At 48.8% G+C, this 19,121-nt stretch overlaps 1 protein-coding gene across 2 annotated transcripts in view; it reads left to right on the top strand.

The window, feature by feature from the left end:
• The window catches only part of PAX7 (paired box 7), a 96,818-nt gene extending 93,931 nt beyond the window's left edge, over positions 1-2,887 (top strand). For both annotated transcript variants that reach the window (XM_058552033.1, XM_058552034.1), the window contains exon 9: positions 2,772-2,887. In XM_058552033.1, coding sequence (XP_058408016.1) covers positions 2,772-2,887 — 116 coding nt within the window. The remainder of the gene's footprint in view (positions 1-2,771) is intronic.
• Positions 2,888-19,121: the final 16,234 nt, after the last annotated feature.

The raw sequence follows: 19,121 nt of genomic DNA on the forward strand, positions 1-19,121 counted from the left end.
GGGGTAGGCAGAGCCTTTGGTGACTCAGGGAAGGTCGCCTGACCTGGTCATGTGCCCTTGGACAAGTCACTTGCATTTCCTGGAGTAGCAAAGGGGGCCAGTGCAAGATTTGGGGGGTCGAGTGCCTCATCCCCTCGAAAGTGCTGTGCATGTGCCCGGGGTTGTTCTTAGGAAGCTGCTGGGTGAAGCTCGAGGGGGTGGTTAGGAGCTGGCATCAACTGCCTGGGTTTGAATCCTGGCTGCACAACTTACGAGCCATGTGATCTTTCAAGTTATGCAGTCTCTCAGGGCAGGGCCTCGGTTTCATCATCTGTAAAATGGGCATAGTAACACTACAGCCTCATAGAGCTGTTGTGAGCATTAAATGAGGTGGTGCACATAAAGTGCTGAGACAGGACTGGCTCAGGGCAGCTCTCGGTAAATGTTAGCTCTTCTTCTTCCTATTATGATGCTGAAAATTAGGCTTCCTTGTGGGGCAGACCCTGGAGCCCAGAAAAGACTGGCTCCAGGTAGCAGAGATGGTGTGGCCAGAATTGCAGGGACCCCTGAGGCCAGAGGTAAGAGATTCTCCTACCCTCCAGCCAGAGTTAGGGGCAGACCCAAGGCATGCAAGACTGGTTACCACCACCTCTGCCCTAGCCCGGAGGCTGTGTTACCTTGGGGACAGCACCCAGGGACCTCAGCTCAGGCCCTAGAGCCTGGGAAGCTGAGGGGCACAGGGTCCAGACACTCCAGAAACCCCAGGGCATTTGCACATCCTTTAGGAATCCATGGGTCTGGGCCCTGACCCCTTTGTGCCCGGGATCTTAAAGCCCATGATCTCCTTGATCCTCATAACAGCCCTTGAGGAGGCTGGAATTTGTTCTATCCATTTTACAGACAAGGAAACAGGTCTGGATGAGTGGGAGGTAGTTGGGAGTCTGAATTGCCTCACACACTGTTCCTTTCCTTCTTGTCCTCATCAAAGGTCAGTCACATCTGTCCTAAGTCCCAGTCCTAGAAGCCCGAGTTTATCAAGCTCACTCTGTGACAGGCACAGTGCCAACTAACTACCTTACATGCATTTTCTCATTTAATCCTCACAACAGCTCTTCAACCTAGGTACTGTTATCCCCATTGTACAGACAAGGAGACTGACGCTTGACTAGGTGAAGTGGTGTGCCCAAAGTCACACACTAAAAGTTAGTAGATGCAGGATTTGAACCTAGGTCATTCGAACCCCAAGGCAATACCACCTGCTGTAGCTCAATCATTGATACTGCCCTACTCGCCTCCCTGGGCCTCGCATTTGACCCTGCCCATCACCCCCTGGCTCCACCCACCTGCCCAAGGGGAGACATGTAGAGTGTTCCAGGGGACCTCAGTGGGCAGGTGACAGAGCGGTGTTGGGCCCGGCCTCGTGATTCCTAGCACAGTGCTCTTTCCATCTTTCTCTCTCGTCGGGTGCCAAGGGGTTGGATTGGCCACAGCCGCAGACTCGGGCTTGGGAGGCAGCATCTCTGCCTCAAGAGGCCTTGGTCACCTGCCAGTCACATCATTTGGTCCGGGCTGATTTCTGCTGTGGCTTCAGGCAGGCACCGTTAGTACCGTTAAGACAGAACTCAGTACACGTGGGCCCAGTGGTCATACCTTTGCACACATGTATACCAACACACGTACCCGGCTTAGGTGGAACTCCCCCGTACACAGTTACCCGGACACGCACAGGCGTTCCCACTGTTCTTCTACACACGCATGTACACACAGCTCACCCACATCTGTGCACATGTGTGTGTGCAAGTATTGCTCATGTGTGAACATTCACATTCGTGCCCATTACTACTTCACAGAGATGCTTGTTTTCACTGTTCACACGCACACAAGCACACCCTCAGACTCTCACACTGTCCTCTGGATGACCAGAACTGACAAGGCTGAAGGTCTCAGCTCCTGCATATCAGGGGCCTGGCTCCTCCTTTTACACAGACCCCTCAGCTCACCTGCAAAGGCTGCTTTGGCTTTTGAGTAAGGGGTCTTGCTTTGCCTCATCCATGAGCTGGGCTCAGGGTCCACAGAAGGCAGAAGGACCTAGCCCTCATTACTACCTGGGTTCTCTGGGACTCACTGGGTGCCCCCCAGAGTGGGATATGTAGAGGCGTGTTGGAAAGAGGGACTAATTCTTCACTCAACAATGTGGGTACCCTCTGTACCTCCCTACAGAACCCCTGAGAGAGCTGGGCAAATAATGTGTTAAGTAAATATATGCTGAATGATTGGAGAGGTGAGAGAAAGAGCTTCACGAAGAGATGGATGGATGGATGGATGGATGGATGGATGGATGGATGGATGGATGGATGGGTGGGTGGATGGATGGAAGGAAGAAGAGATAGATGGATGAATTGATGAATGGATAAATGGACGGATGGATGGATGGATGGATGGATGGATGGATGGATGGATGGATGGATGGAAGGAAGAAGAGATAGATAGATGGATGAATTGATGAATGGATGGATGGATGGATCGATGGATGGATGGATGGATGGATGGATGGATGGATGGATGGATGGGTGGATGGATGGATGGAAGAAGAGAGCGATAGATTGACAGAATGGTGAATGGACGAATTGATGAATGGATAAATGGATGGATGGATATATGGATGGATGGATGGGTGGATGGATGGATATATGGATGGATGGATGGATGGATGGATGGATGGATGGATGTGGAGCAGATGGAAGAATAGGCAACAAGAATCTCAATTTCTAGGAGTTTCTCTTTTTTTCCAGCTGCTGTTGATTACCTGGCCAAAAACGTGAGCCTTTCCACACAGCGTCGCATGAAGCTTGGGGAGCACTCTGCTGTGCTGGGACTCCTGCCTGTGGAAACTGGCCAGGCCTACTAAGGCCGCTGGGGTGACTTGCCCCAGCCCAAGTCCCAGCCCAACCCTTACTGATCCCTGAGCCTCCCAGCCTCACTCCCTTCATTGCCCTGGGGTCCCACAAGGCCAGGAAAGGAGCCCATTCCCTTCTCATAGCCAGTCCTCTGGAGATGTGCAGCCAGTCAACCATTTGCCTGTGGTTAGGGACCTAGAGTGACCCCCTTGGAGTCTTCCCCTTCACTGTCTCCCCAGGAGGGTTTCTGGCCAGCCTGCAGTCCTCCCCTAGTCAAATCCTGTCATGGCCTCTGTGCCATCTCAGGCACAGAGATCAAAGCTCACCCTGAATCGAGCACCTTGGGTATCAAAGGAGGATGGTGTCTGGGATGAGGTCCTGGAGCCCTTTGGACCCAATTCCACTGGGTACCCCAGCCAGAGGTGGAGGTGGAGCTTGCAGGGCTGCTCTCAGCTCGAAGTGCTGGAAGCCAGCCCTCCCAGGTGGGTCTCTGGCCCAGGGTCAGAACCACAGCCCATTCCTCCTCTGGATGCTGGGACTCCAGCAGAGAGGGGACCCTAGCCCTGGGGTTTTCCCAGGGGAATCACCCAGGAATTCTGAGGACTTCAGGACCCTCCCCACACACATCGGCTGGGCGTCGGGGGGAATCTGGCCTAGGCAGGGGGCCTGGGAAGAGGCTTGACCAAGGGACTGAGCCAGGTCGGGGTGGGGCTTGTCAGCCATGGTGGGCCCAGGGCACAAGGACCCAACACAGGCAGCCAGAGGCTGGCGGCTCTTAGATTGAAACCTAAGGTCCAACCTTGTCCACCCCACGTAGGGCCTGAGGAGCCTGCAGAACTCTTCAGTTTTCTCATTCGCTGGATCAGGTGGGAGGGGGAGGGGACCTAGTCTTGAGGGCACGTGAGTGAAGAGGCACAGGGCTGGCTCAGAAGGGGATTTCATAACTGGGGTCTCTCTGCTTGTGGGTGGCAAACCTTTGTTGCCAAAGGCTCCAGTTCTATGTCTTCAAGTCCACACCCCACGGAGCTTCGATTTCTCACAAAGCCCCCTGCAGAGACTGAGCCCATCCTCTGCCTGCCCAGGCCTCTAGGAAGGGGGCCTCTATCTGTCTGGGAGTCCCTTGAAGCTGCTGGGGGTGCAGAGAGCCTCCCGTGGAGCTCTGGAGGAGGGTTCTAGGACCTGCAGGGACTGTGTACCCGACAGGCAAGACCACCAATTCCCCTTGGCATTTGGGGGGGCATGTCCCTGTTCCCCAGGGGGGCATATTTCAGTGTTGACTCTCTCTCGGCCGAGAGGCCTCTGTCTTCTGATCCAGGACAGCTGGGCAGGGGCAGATGCGGCCAATCTTCAAGCCGCCACCCCTGGGCAGAGGGGGACGCCGAAGGTCCTGGAGAAAAGGGAAAAGCACCTTCCTTGGCCACTCCAGTGGCTTCCCCAAGCTCCCTTCTCTTTGAGAGTGGAGGCCTTTGGGGAATGGTTCAAGCCCCTGACTATGCCTCCCTTGGAACTTTTCACCACCTTCACCTATTTATCAAAACTGTACTCATCTTCAGCATCACCATCACTATAATCTACACTTGGATCACCTGTATCAAGTGCTGCTGGGTAGAAGGCACTTGTGACAGGAGACACAGCACTGAATCCACAAAGACTGGACCAAATTGCTTGTCCCCACCTGGGCACGTGAGGCCACCTCTTTGCTCAACCCAGGCCTCTTGCCTTCAACCAACAAGACGTTCCTAGAGGGAAGACCTGCTGCTATGGGAGTTGACCTGAGGTCCTCCCCCCTGGGAGCTGGTTGGCAGGATGCTAGGATACTTTCCTGCATGGACGTCACCTCTGTGACAAATGCTCACTTGTTTCACATCTTCAGACTCAGTGATACCAAGCCTGTCCTGGACCATGGCCAGAGTGGCTCGTATCTCTGGTTTTGAGGAATCTATTAAGAATTGGGGACAAACAGACTCTTTGGTAGCAGCAGACACCCAGACATGTGTGGCCCATCAAGTTCAGCCAAGATTTCAACTGGAGCATCCACTGCAGGAGACTTTTGGTTCTTCAAGCTCTGGACAAAAAGAAAGACTGCATTGTACCTTGGTGACCCAGTCCGTGCTTTTGTAGCTATCACAGCCAGAAAGCAGCAGTTCCCTAAGATCAACTACAGTCTCCATCCACATTCCTTGAATGTTCAATCCTTCCCCTGGAGGCCTGGCTCAGAAATCATCTGAGTCTCCTTACACTCTGTGTTACCCAAGAGCCGGGATCTCAAGCAGCTGACATCAAAACTGCCCAGCCCCACCCCCAGGAGATGACATTCCAATGCTAGGACCAATCTCAAGTGTCTGCCCCCTATGGTGGAATGGGAAGATACCAAATGATTTCTCATTACGTCCAACTTCTCTGGAGTTCTCCCAAGCCACCATCTTGGTAGAAAATGAGACTTATTCCCCAGGGGCCCCACTCCCCTCAGACAGAGATCCCGACCCCAGCGGAATTTTCCTAAAACCCCGTGTGTTGATGTGTCTAGCCAACTCAAGCTATAAAATTCAGTCTTGTGCTGGCAGCTGGCACCTTCACCAGAGAGGTGATATGGGACAAGAGGTACAAGGCCTCAAACTCTTGAGGTTGATCACAGCCTGAGAAAGAAGGCCTGAATCCCAGGGGCTAGGCCGGCCCAGAAGCAATCCCCATCCATCCCTGTAAATAGAGTCCATAGCAAAATAAGAGATGTTTCTTACAACTTAATCACGAGTAGCTGTTGGTCCTTCCTACGGGAGGCCCCTCCTCTGAGCTCATTGTACATTAGTTGGAAACGTGGTGATGTGCCGTTCGTTTATAGGAGGTTGACTTTTATATATAAATACATATATACTAAAAAAGGAAAGAAAACCCCCACAGTGCGTGTCGTGCTAGTGCCAGGGACCATCTGTAGGGATATATCTGCATATCGCGTGTTTCGAATTATACATTCCAGGCTCTGTTGGGTTCTTTCATTGTTATGGCTTCATTTTTTCATTTGCTATTTCTCTCTTGCTATGAAAAAAAAAAAAGAAGTGATGTTTAAGAACCAAGCGATGCTTTTATACTCTTATTTTTTACTTGATTTACCTTTACTGTTCTTTTGCCAGAGGAACATGAAGAAGAAGAGAGATAGGGGAGGGAGAGAGAAGGAGAGAAGAATGAAGAGAGAGGTTCGCCCAGAAGAAAAATGAGAAGGTCAGATTTCCCATCTGACTATGGCTTGAGAACAGGACGGGTCCCAGACTTGGCCACTCCCCTGAAATCCAGTGTTTTAGATGGAGCTGGTAAAGCATCCTGAGATTTGGATCCTGGAACTTGGTGAAACTCCATGATTGCTCCCAAAAAGACATTCTCTGGGGCCTCTCTCAGGTTGATGTTCTCATCAAGCTCCTGAATGTGCCCTTCACTATTTGATGCTTTTTGTGGTCAATGGGTCTTCTCTGTTCCCCTCCTGCAGAGGCACCAAATCAAGACCAAATGGGGGTACTGCAGCCGCCATCTTGAAATGCTCAGAGACACCTGTGTATTGAGTGCTTTTTCTTTCAACTCCGACATGGCCAATCCCCTACCTGGGAAATATCTACATAGCACTCTAGATCATTCCTTCTTCCTAGTAACTGCAACTTGGTTGCTTCCATGTTTGACTCTCAGCCATTTTCCTCCATGTGGACGTGAGTGTGTGTGCATGAGAGCGTGAGTGGGGTGTGTGCATGGGCGTGTGGGCGCCAGGGTGTGTGTTTAAATATAATCGCACCATAATTTATTCGGCTCTATGGAGTAGTAGACTAGAAGGAGAAACTGGCATTTGCTTTAACTACCTGCTTGTAAGCGCTTCCTCTGTAACTCAGGCGTTACTGTTACACATTAAAAGAAATTAAAAGCATTTCCAAGGTTCCATGTGCTCAATTGATTGCCAGTATGTGGCTACTCTAAAAGGGACTGAGGAGGGGGTCAGGAAGCCCTTTGACCTAACTCAGAGGGTAGGGGTAAGAACTGCACTTCTCTTGCATCCCACCAGGTCCCCCAGCACCAAGCAGCTGCTAGACCCATAGTGGATGCCCAATCAGTATCGATCAATGGATGCTGTTGCTTAAGCATCTCTGGTGAAACCTCGGTTCTCCTCACCAGGACAGGCTTTTCTAGCTGCTGAGCTTAGAACCCTTTTGGCCATCTCCGCATTCATAGAATTTGGAAGATGGGAGAAAGCTTCGAAGCTTTCACGTTGCCTTAGAAGCGGAGCCTGATGTGGGGATTCGTGGGCAGGTGAATTACTGAGGGGGAGCCCTCAAGAGAAATCCATCAGGGAGTGAAGGAAGCAAGATAGGGCGCAGGAAGGAGCTCAGCAAAGAGGAGGTTTAACTGGAGTCTCGCTTCAACCTGATGCTGCAGGGAGCTCTGGAGCATGAGCTGTAGCACAGAATTAGTCTCACCATGAGACCGGGACAGCAGCCTTTTGTTCTGCAGTATCAGCTGTCCCTGGGGGGTGGGGGGGTGGGTAAAGGGCTTGTTTGCGCAATTATCTGTGGTTAAAGTGGCTCCTCTGGGCTGTAGGCAGTTCTCCCGAGAAAGGTGCAGCAATGAGCCCTTAGCTGCAACATTCACGTCAGTTAGGGGACAGGTGCACCAGCCCAGTAAAGGGCATGGGGCAAGGACCAGCGCCATCTACTCCACGCATGTTCCTGTGGCTCAGGGTACCCAAGTCGTTCCAGGGCTCTGGTTCGCTTGGATGATCTGAACAGGAAGGGGGCAAGGTGGCGGAGTTGTTGGGAGGAATTGTACGTGAAGGACTGGTCCAGTGTTCATATGGCCCCGAGTCCATCCAACCCAGCCACATTCTCCAGGGCAGGACCTGGAGGGAGGTTGGATCTTCCCAGGATCTGAGACCAATCGGAAGGCTGCCCCAGCATCCCCCTCCACATAAAGTCCCTGCAGTGTGATGAGCTCTGCACCAGCCCCTACAGAGTCCAGGCAGCTTAATGTCGGAACCAGGGCTCCCAACCATGTTCCACCCCATGTCTGTCTCCCCAACCCCAACCAGGCAGTTATCATTCAGTGAGTCAGGAAGATGTGGGGGAGAGTCAAGAACTAGTCAAGTTCTTCTCTTAGCTCTGCATGTGACTCACTGTGGGTCCTGAGACAACTTTATCCCCCTCTCAGATTTTATTTCCATATATTTTTTAAAAGCAAGCTAGATGATTTCTAAGGATCTTCCAGGTTACCATGCCAATAACCAGAGGCTGGTCTTGAAGACAGCCCAGACGGTGCCTGGATGGCTCAGAGCTGTCCATCGCCTGTGCTGGGAAACCAACACAAAGTGCTGCGTGCTGAGTGTATGATGCCACGGAGCTCCCAGACACAGCCCTGCCCCTGGGGGCCCCCAGAGGGCTCCCTGACCCCCCCTTAGAGAGCTTTCCTAGGAGTTCTACCCAACAACCTTAGTTTATATCCCAAGGAAAGCTGAAAAATGTAGTCTTCTGCCCAGGCACACTACTTCCCAGAACAAAATCAGGTTTCTGTGTCTAAAGGAAGAGGGGAGAATGGATATGGACAGACAAGTGTATCAGTCAGCTATTGTCACAATAATGCTGCGTAACATAGCAGTCTCTCTTCCTGGGCTCATTGCTCACGCACACTTTATGGTGGATGAGCTTCATGACCTTTCCTGGAGCAAAATTTACTAGTGAGGGAAAGAGGCTCCCGAGACAAGAGATACACAGAGACTGAGGCTTCTGAGTATAATCCCATCTGTTGTGTATTTGAGTCTAGAATATCTGGTCTTTTCAAGAGTACAGCTTCCAGAACTCCACTCCCTCCACTCCCCAGGCTGCCACTGACTTACTCTGAGCAGAGAATCATTTTCCTGCTCTTATGATGTAAACAGCTGTTGCAGGGAGCAGGGACTCCCTTCCCAGAGGCCCATGAAGAGTGTGTTCAGGGCTCCAGGCACCTCTACTCTCTCCCCTGGAAAGGATTGGACATGCTCGCTCAGGGAAAGGCCCGCCCCTGGCCCCAGGTACCCTCTATGACTGTAGGCAAGCCACTTCCCCTCATCCTTCAAATGGAAATAAAGTCTGTCCCACTGTAAGGGGGTAGAATGCAGTAACCAATAACCCCAAATCTCGGTGGCTTAAAACATTAGAGGGTTGTTATTTTTCTCATTCATATTCGTTTCTGCTACTCATCGTAGTCAGCCTGATAGAGCATGGGCATGATCCCAAGCATTGTTGGTCACCAGTACCAAAAGGAAGGAGGTGGATCGAGCCCTGGCTCCTAGGCTTCCACCTGAAGTGACTCAGGACACTTCTGCTCACTCTCCATTGACCAAAACAGGTCCTGTGGCCACTGTGAATTTCAAAGGGAGCAGGGAAGTATATTCCACCCTGTGCCCGGGAGGTGGGAAGTTGGACTACTTGGAACAGCGCATAGGGCTGCCAAGCCCACCCAGGCAGAGGGTTTTCATGAGGATCAAATGAGGCTACAGATGCCAGAGTGGATGCAGACATTTTCTTAAGCACCTGCCCTGTGCTGCTGTCCATGATGGTCCCTGGAGGTAGGGTGGGGCAGCGCGGGGCACTAAAATAACACCATCCATAGATGGTCTCTGCTCTGTGGGAAAGGGAACACCGTCTATGAAGCCCCTGTGATGGGCCCATGCACACGCTTTTTGTTGCATCCTTGGCATAACAACCTTGTGAGGTGGGAATTTCACACTTAATGTGCAGGGAAGGAAATCAAGGGTCAGAAAGTTAAAGCCACTGGCCCAAGCTCACACAGCTGGTTAGTGGTAGAGACTGAGCTCTCCAAAAGAGGGATTCCATGTCACATTTTAAGATTAAAGTGCTGGAGAGATAGAGCAGGGGTCTTGTCTGAGGGTGGATGACCCTGGTCTCTACCCCACAGAAACTAGGCAGGGCTGCCCTCCACAATCTGCTCAAACAGAGAGTCCTCCCAAGGGCAGAGAGCCCTGCCGGTCACCCCTCATCTGGTGATGGGACACCACCCAGGCAACACAGGTCTCAACAGTGCCACAGTCCCCTCCCAGAATTCATACCATGTTCATTCTCTGAAGACATAGAACTATGAGCTTTAGAGAGAAAAGACGCTAACATTTATGGTGCCTACTATGTGCCAGGTGGTCCTCATCTATCGCTGTAGTTAGCTCTCCCAACATCCAGATGAGGTAGGCATTGTGGGTACCACTATACGGATGGGGAATGGACCCAGAGGAGTAAGGTAACTGGCTCAAGGCCCCCCAGCTAGGAGGTGGAGGAGTGGAGATTCAAATCCAGACCTGACTGGTCCCAGTGCTCTGTCCGTCATAGAAGGCTGCCTCCCCAAAGAGGATATGGGACACCGTGTGAACCAGGAGGACAATGCTTCTTGAAAAGAAGTGTATCAGTCGCCATTGTCACAGTAATGCCACATAATAAGCCACCTCAAAACTCAGTGGCTTACAACAAACATTAATTCTCACCTTCACAGCTCTGTACCTTGACCATGGTTTGGCTAATCTAGGCATGGGTGGTGAGATGATGAGATAGTCGCTCTTGTCATTACATCACATTACCTAAGACGCCATCATAGCGGCCTGGAGGGAGAGTCTCCTGCTGCCTGTAAAGAAGTGAACTGCTGGGGCTGGCCCGGTGGCGCAAGCGGTTAAGTGCGCGCGCTCCGCTGCGGCGGCCAGGGGTTCGCTGGTTCGGATCCCGGGCACGCACCGACGCACTGCTTGGTAAGCCGTGCTGTGGCGGCGTCCCATATAAAGTGGAGGAAGATAGGCACAGATGTTAGCCCAGGGCCCTCTTCCTCAGCAAAAAAAGAGGAGGATTGGCGGATGTTAGCTCAGGGCTGATCTCCTCACAAAAAAAAAAAAAAAAAAAAAAAAAAAAAGAAGTGAGCTGCTACATTGTGGGAGGGCCATTGCTAGGAGCTGAGAGTGACGCTTGTCCGACAGCCAGCAAGGAAGCGGGGACTTCAGTCCTACCCAAAGAACTGAATTCTGCCAACACTCTGAATGGGCTTGGAAACAGATTCTTCCCCAGTCAAGCCTTCAGATGAGATCACAGCCCCTGCTGACACCTTGATTTCAGCCTGGTGAGGTTCTGAGCAGAGGACCCAGCTATGCTCTGCCCAGACTTCTGACCTACAGAAACTGTGAGATAATAAATGAGTGTTGTTTGAAGCCACTAAGTCTTTGGTAATTGGTTAGGGAACAATAGAAAACTAATACAGATGGGCAGCTCAGCTTCAGGCTGTCGGTCTGATGATACTTGTTCTGGGGGAGCCCTTGAAGAAGGCTACTAGGCCATGATTACGGGTCACAGATCATGATTACAGAGTTCAAAGGGAATTGTAGGGGTCCCATTACAAGCCCTATTTCAAGCTTCTTCTCTTGTTAGATCCACTAACACCCCATTGCCCAAGCCCAAAGTCAAGGGTTGGGGAAGATCATTACACCCAACTTGAGGCAGGGAAAGGGTGTAGATGTCTATTACAGAGGAGTTAAGAATTGGGACCCACTCTTCAGGAAATTCGGCAAAAACAACCCCAAACAAAATATCCCTCTATCTGGCTCTACCTCCTCCACTTCCGTGGGTACACAGCTGACCAATAAGCTGTGTCCACAGTGCATTTGAAGTCCATGCAGCCTCCTTCCCCAGTCCTGCAAAATTGGGTCGTGGAGAGCAGGCCTCCAAGAGAAGAAAGTGGGACCTAGGAGAAGTCAGGGTGAGGATCAGGTACCAGCATAAGGTTTGTGAGTTATCAGGAACAGCTTTGGATAACAATTGATGTCAGTGGGAACATTCCCAGGCAGAAGGGCTTAGATAAGTGTCGGGTTAGGGGTGGCTGGATTCCTTGATTCTTTGGGCTGGGCCACCCATGCTTGACCCTCCAGAACTCTTCCTTTTGTGAAGCCAGGCTTGAGGCCAGCCCTTCAGCTGCCCACACCATAAGGATAAGCATTTCCTCTGTGCAGGTACTTTGTATACATGATTTACCTACAGTTTTAAGAGAACAGACTCTGAGGTCAGACAGCCTATGTTCCAATTCTAACATCACCTCTGTCTATCCTTGGGCAAATAGTCTAAACTTCTCTGAGGACTCGGTTTTCTCATCATCTGTAAACCTGGCATAATGATGGTACCAACCTCCCAGATAGTTGTAAAGATTAAATGAGACAGAATAAAGAAACCAATTTAACTTTCTTTAGCCCTGTGTTTCACAAACTTTCGTGATCGTAGGACCTTTTATTGTAGGAATGCTTATTAACATTATGGAGAGGGGCCTGGAGCTTCCTAGCAGCCAATGGAAAATGGCAAACCTGATGAGTTACACAAGTACCAATGTCAATAAGAAAATAAGAAACTTGCTAAAGGAAGGTTCTCCCTGGTGTCTTCCTAAATAGGACAGTGTACTGTAACAAATAACAACTCAAGAATAAACTACTGAAATACATGAAGATGTGTTGCAAGTGATTGTTTTTCATAAAGGTCTTCAATACAGGTTGATAGTAATTCAGTAAATGTTACCCTGGTGGCAGGTGGGGAGAGGTGAGGACATGATATGATCTAGACCCTGGGTGCCCTGATGACTTCACCTTATCCCAGGATCATTTTGGAATTTCTGGAGAGGGTGGGTAAGCCCATCAAAAAAAATTGCACTTAACATGGAATTTTTCCTAACTGAGCTTTTGATAAATATTGAATGGCAAAGAGCTGGACAATAAAGACCCAAGAGAATTTTTGGAGTATAATTATATAGATAAACAGGTTTCTTATAGACGGCATTGTCGGAGTCTGACAATCTCTGTCTTTGGAGGTCTGTGCTTAGACCTTCTGCATGTAATGTGGTAATTAATGTAGTTGGATTTAGCCCTGCCATTTTATTATTTTTCTGTTTGTAACTGCCTTTCTTTGTTTCTCTGTTCCTTTCTTTCTGCCTCCTTTTGGATTATTTTAGTATATTTCAGTGTCCCATTTTAGTTTATCTGTTGGCTTTTTCGTCATATCTCTTTATATTATTTTTTAGGGATTATAATACACATACCTAATGTTCACAGTCTACTTAGACTTAATATTTTACAACTTAAAATAAAACATAGAAGGTTTACAACTCTTGATATTATTGTTGTCATATGTATTACCTGCACATACATTGAACTCCCCCAGATACTGTTTTACTTTTTCTTTAAAAAATCATATATTTTAAAGAACTTACTTAAGAGGAGAAAAATAGTCTATTATATTTACCCAGATGGCTACCACTTCTGCTGCTCTTTCTTTATTCCTGAAGTCCCAAATTTCCCTCTGGTATCAGGTTCTTTCACCCACAACTTCCTTTAGTCTTTCTTTTGGAACGTGTCTCCTGGTTAAGAATTCTCATAGTTTTCTTTCACACAAGAATATCTTTATTTCATCTTCATTTCTGAAGGATATTTTTGCTAGGTATAGAATTATGGGCTGATGGTTATTTTCTTTCAGAAAAGACATATTCTGGCTTCTACGGTTGCTGATGAAACATCCACAGATATTTGAACTATTGTTCCCTTTTATGTAACATATAGTTTATCTCTGACTTCTTCAAAGACTTTTATCTTTTTTTTTTTTTAAACTTCCAAAGAACTTTACTAAATTCATATAATGGGACTTCTCATTACTAAGATGTTTTCTTATATTTTTATTGAGGCCATATTGGCTTATAACATTGTGTAAATTTCAAATGTACATTATTATATTTCAGTTTCTGTATAGACTGCATTGTGTTCATCACCACTAGTCTAGTTTTTATCCATCACCATACGTATACATACATTTTTATCCACCACCATACCCCTTTATCCCTTTCACCCTCACCCACCCACTTCTCCTCTGGTAACCACTAATCTGTTCTCCTTATCTATGTGTTTGTTTATCTTCCATATATGAGTGAAATCATATGGTATTTGTTTTTCTCTGACTTATTTCACTTAGCATAATATCCTCAAGGTCCATCTATGTTGGTGCAAATGGCATGATTTTGTCTTTTTTATGGCTGAGTAGTATTCCATTGTGTATATATACCATGTTGTTATCCATTCATCAGTTGATGGGCACTTGGGTTGCTTCCACGTCTTGGCTATTGTGAATAGTGCTGTGATGAACATAGGGGCGCATCTCTTGGAATTGTTGATTTCATGTTCTTTGAAGAAACACCCAGTAGTGGGATAGCTGGATCATATAGCATTTCTATTTTTAATTTTTTGAGAAATCCCCACACCATTTTCTGTAGTGGCTGCACCAGTTTGCACTCCCACCAGCAGCGTATGAGGGTTCCCTTTTCTCCACATCCTCTCCAATACTTGTTATTTCTTCTTCTTTGTCTTTTATTTGGAGAAGTTTGGGTAGGTTGCATTTGGGCATAGTTTTCTTTGAGTTTATCATCTTTGGGGCTCACTGACCTCTTGAATCTGTAAATTTATGTTTTCTCACTTAAGTTTGGGAAATTTCAGCCATTATTTTCTATTTAATATTTTCCCTGTGTCTACATCTTTCTCCTCTTCTTCAGGAATTTCAGTGATAGAAATATTAGATCTTTTCTCATTGTCCAACAGGTGTCTGAGGATCTGCTTATTTTTTCAATATTTTTTTCTCTGTTCTTCAGAGTAGATCATTTCTATTGATCTTTCCTCGAGTTCCATGACTCTTTTCTTTGTTATCTCCATTCTACTGTTAAACCCATTCAGTGGTTTTTTAAAAATTTTCTGATATTGTAGGTTTCAGTTAAAAATTTTCCATTTGGTTCTTTTTTGTAGTTTCTGTTTCTCTGCTAATAATTTCTATCTTTCCATTCATTTGAAGGCTGTTCACTTTTACCTCGTTGGGTATGGTTATAATCGCCACATTAAAGTCTTGGATAATTCCTATATCTGGTCATCCCAGGGTTAGCATCTATCAATTATCTTTTCCCTTGAAAATTGGTTTAGAGTTCTTCGGTTTTTGACACATCAAATAATTTTGGACTTTTTGGATATTACGTTGTGAGACTCTGGATCCTGTTAAAATCCTCTAGAGAAAGGAAATGTTTGCTTATTTGTTTTGTTTCATTGTTGTTTTAATTTAGCAGGCAATCAACCCATTTCAGTTCAGATCTCAAGATCTGTCTTGCTTTCTGTGAATGGTGGTTTCAGACTCAATCTAGTCTTGAAAGCCTTTGCTGTGCTGTTTGGGTCTGTCCCACTCCTGTGCCACTCAGGAGTTGGTCTGGGGCTTGCGTAGTAGTTTATATCATCCTTTGGTCCTCAAAGACTTTGCTACATTTTGTTTGTGGATTTTTGCTTTGTTTTCTTTTTGCTGAGGAAAATTGTCCCTGAGCTAACATCTGTGCCCAACTTCCTCTGTTTTGTACATGGGATGCCGCCACAGCATGGCTTGATAAGCGGTGCATAGGTCTGTGCCCGGGATCTGAACCTGTGAACCCCGGGCCGCCGAAGCAGAGCACATGAACTTAACCGCTATGCCACGGGGCCGGCCCCCTTGTTTGTATTTTAATGTGTGTCCTGTGCACACACAGCTGGGTGAGCCAGGTACTTGTGTCAGTTCTGATGCAGAGTTGGGGATTCTCCTTCTCCATCTCTCTCCTATTCGAGATTCCTTCATATCCTCTGGCTCCCAGGGGCCTCCTTTTCCCGTCCTTCTGACCAGAAAGACTGGGTTCTCTCAGTGTTTTAGTCTCCTACACTGTCACTTGGTTGCACGTAACTGGACCCACCTTCAAGGAGAAGGCAGAAGAGATAAAAGACAAAAAAAAAAAAAATTCTGGCACTTCTCCCACACTCTTCACAACACGGGGGCCCTTTGCCTGGCTCCTCTCTCCAGAGGGACAGGTGTTCTCTCTGGGTCTTAGGCGCCCAGCTGCCACCACGGCCATCTCAGCAGTGCAGCTCCGCCATGGGGGCTGGCCTCAGGGCAGGGCAGAGGTTGAGAAAACAATAAAAAGGAAACAGATTTTTCTCACACTCTCTGGCCCACAGGAACCCCTCTTCCTGGTCCTGTGGCCAGAAAGACAAGGTTTGCATCTGTCCCATCTGCAGGTAAGTGGGCTCTGTGTGACCACCGGTCCTTGGAGTTCACCATAAACTCTCTGCCTATTGGCCCCAGGCTGCTGTGCCTTCTTGGGCCCCCAGTTCTGCAAGCAGTCCTGATGCTTGGAGATGTCTAAAATCACCAAAATGATTGCTGCTAAGAATAGTTTTAATGATGTGTTTTATACGTGCTAGATACTGCACTCAGCGTTCTGCATGTACTATCCCTCTCATTCTCAAGACGGCCCACTTTACTAGAAGTTGGCCCAGGTCTCACCCCTGGGGAGTGGTGGAGCAGCATCAAGCCCAGGCCCATATGACCCCAGAGCCTGCCCTTAACCACGGCATTACCGCCTCCAACCCATGGGCTGCCAATAACACAGTGAACTGACAGGCAAAGGGGAGGATTCCAGTGTTTAAAACTTTAAAAATGAAAAAGACTTTTCTTTCTCTGTAAATAAGAGCACCAGGATCCGGAGGAGAATGAGGAGCTGAATCTGGGGGTGGCTGAAAAAAAATTAGGCTTGCAGTGCCAGACTGAACTGAATAACGACGTGTGTGTCTAATCTGTTTGAACACTTTGGAAACAGTTCATCTCAAACAAACATTTTCCTGAGAGGCTGGTCTGTGCCTGGTCCTGTTCAAGGTAGTTCAGAAACAGCTGAGTTGGGGAGAAACGTGTAGAAAACTTTAGTGGATGTGAGAGGGGATCTGACAGAGGGAAGCCCAGGGCAGGAGCATTGACCCCAGTGGTTCCCATCACCGGATGCAACCTGGGGGGCTTTAAAGGGCCAGTGCCTGACCCCAGCCCAGCCAATTTGAATCAGCATCATGCTAGGAGGTGTGGGTAATTTTTTAAGTGTCCCGCGTGATTGTAAGCTGCAGTCAGGACTGAGACCCCCTGACTACTGGGAGTGGCATCAAGATCTACCCAACAGTGTATCTGGGCTCAGGGGGTGCTGAAGGCAGGCGGGAAACATGACACACACACAAAGGAACTTCACTGAAATTGAGAGCTGGTGTGCTTGCTTAAAGTGAAAGCCAGGAAAAGGGGGCAGTGTAATGCAAAGACCCCTAAAGGGGACAAGACAAATAGGCCACAAGGTTATACCAGTCATTTGATAACCTGTGGTGCCCCTCATAGTTCTGTAATCTCTGATCAATGTGAATTTTCATTGTCTTACTTTGTTTATCATTTTCTTCATCCGTTAGCATCCTTCATGTGGAATATACATCCTTAAACAGATTCTTGTGACACAGCTGTGTGTGTGTTGTGAATTTACGTAAATATCTTTGGGCTGTAGACATTCTTCTGTTTCTTCTCGCTTTCAGGTGACACTGAGCGTCCTCCATGTGACTATACTGGAGCATCACCTCTGTGTGCTGTGTAACATTCCATCAGATTCCACCCCCCAAACCCTGAGGGATGCTCACCTGGCTTTCATTTCCCCACCCCCACAAACAGTGCCGAATGAACGTCTTTGCGCCAGCTCCCTTGCAGGCCTGGCCTGAACACCAGGAGTGGGGTGGGGAGGTCAAGCTCTGCTAGATAACCCAGTGCTGTCAAGGGGTGATCCCCGTCACCATTCTCCTCATTTGTGACTTTGTCCCCAGAAGACAGATTGGCTCACGAATCGCATCTCCGCGGTACAGTGTGGTCCACTCATGTGGTCCCACATTCAAGTATAGTGCTTTCATGACAGAAGGCGGCAAAGGGGGGGATCCCCAAGACCAACCTCACTTCTGACACTTGCTTTTTTCAGAGTTTGGGGGTTCCCAAGACCATGCTCAGATTTGATCATTTGCTAGAAGGACTCACAGAAAGCTGTTACACCAATGGTTATGGTTTATGACGGTGCACGGATACAGATTAAAGTCAGCCCAGGGAAGAGATGCTGGGACAGAACCCAGGAGGGCTCCCAGCACAGAGCTCTTGCCCTGTGATGTCATCGACAGTGTTAACTCCTCGCGGCAACAGGGTGTGACAACACGTACAGCGGGAAGCTCACCTGAGCCTCGGTGTGCAGAGATTTTACTGGGGACATGTGGCTGACTGCCTGCGTGGCTCACCTTTAGTCTCCAACCCTCTGGAAGAGGAGCTGGTCCTTAGACAGGCCCTGTTGTGTTAGCCAGGTGAGGCGTGGCTCTGCTGTAGAGGCAGATAAACCCCAGATCTCAGAGGCCCTGCCAAATGAAGGCTTGTTTTCTCCTTGGTGTTCCTACATCATTTGGCACATGTGGCCTCCAAGGTCACTGTAGCTGGGGAAGAGAATGGCACCAAGGCACACCAGCTCGTAACTACCTCGGCCCAGAAGTTACCCACATCGCTTCCTCTCATGAAATTGGCCACATAGGTCCAACTTACCACTGCAAGGCAGTCTGGGAAGTGTGAGGCAGCACATGGATATTTGTGAGGTGGAGGCCCATTCCCCAGGCAGCAGCCCTCTGAGCATGAGACCATCCCATCCCTTCTCATTAGCCCAGGGAAAGTGGACAGGCGCTGAGGGGGGAGCAGTTCACATGGCAAGTCCGTCCATGCCCCGTACCCAGCCAGAATTCCTGGAGGGCTCCCAACGCTCCGTGCCAGCTCCTGAGAGTCTGGGAACATCAAAATAATTCAACCAGCTGAGACAGCTGATGGGGGGAGGGGGCAGGCCCCCAGAGAGTGCCAAGGAAGCAAGAGGAGAGGGCTGAATGGGTGGGAGGGTCCTTTCATCTGTGGCTTCCGCAAGTATCTTGCTGACAGCTCAGGCACCAGGAATTCCAGATGAGGCCTTGTCACAGCTGGGGCCGAGGGGGTGGACTTGCAGGGACTCAGAGTCCTTCACGGGGATTAGGAGTTTTGTCTTCACCTCGCTCTGCGGGGAACTCAGAGTTAGAGTCCCTCCAGGGCCATCACAATGTCTACGGCTTCCCTGGCCACCTGGGCTGGAGGTGGATGGAGGATACATCTAGGATGGGTTCTGTGATGAGGTTGAATCTCCCCTGCCTCTTGTAGACAGTGAGGTCCTTTCTCTGTGCAGAAACTGTCATATGCCATCTGTGTTTTCTCATTTAATCCTTGCAGTGACACTGCAAGCTACAAATTATTGTCCCCACCTTACAGATGAGGAAACTGAGGTATAGAGAGATGAAGAAAATTACCCAAGATTACACCAGAGGTG

The sequence above is a fragment of the Diceros bicornis genome, chromosome 13 (genome assembly GCF_020826845.1).
Source record: "Diceros bicornis minor isolate mBicDic1 chromosome 13, mDicBic1.mat.cur, whole genome shotgun sequence".
NCBI classification, from domain to species: Eukaryota; Metazoa; Chordata; class Mammalia; order Perissodactyla; family Rhinocerotidae; genus Diceros; species Diceros bicornis.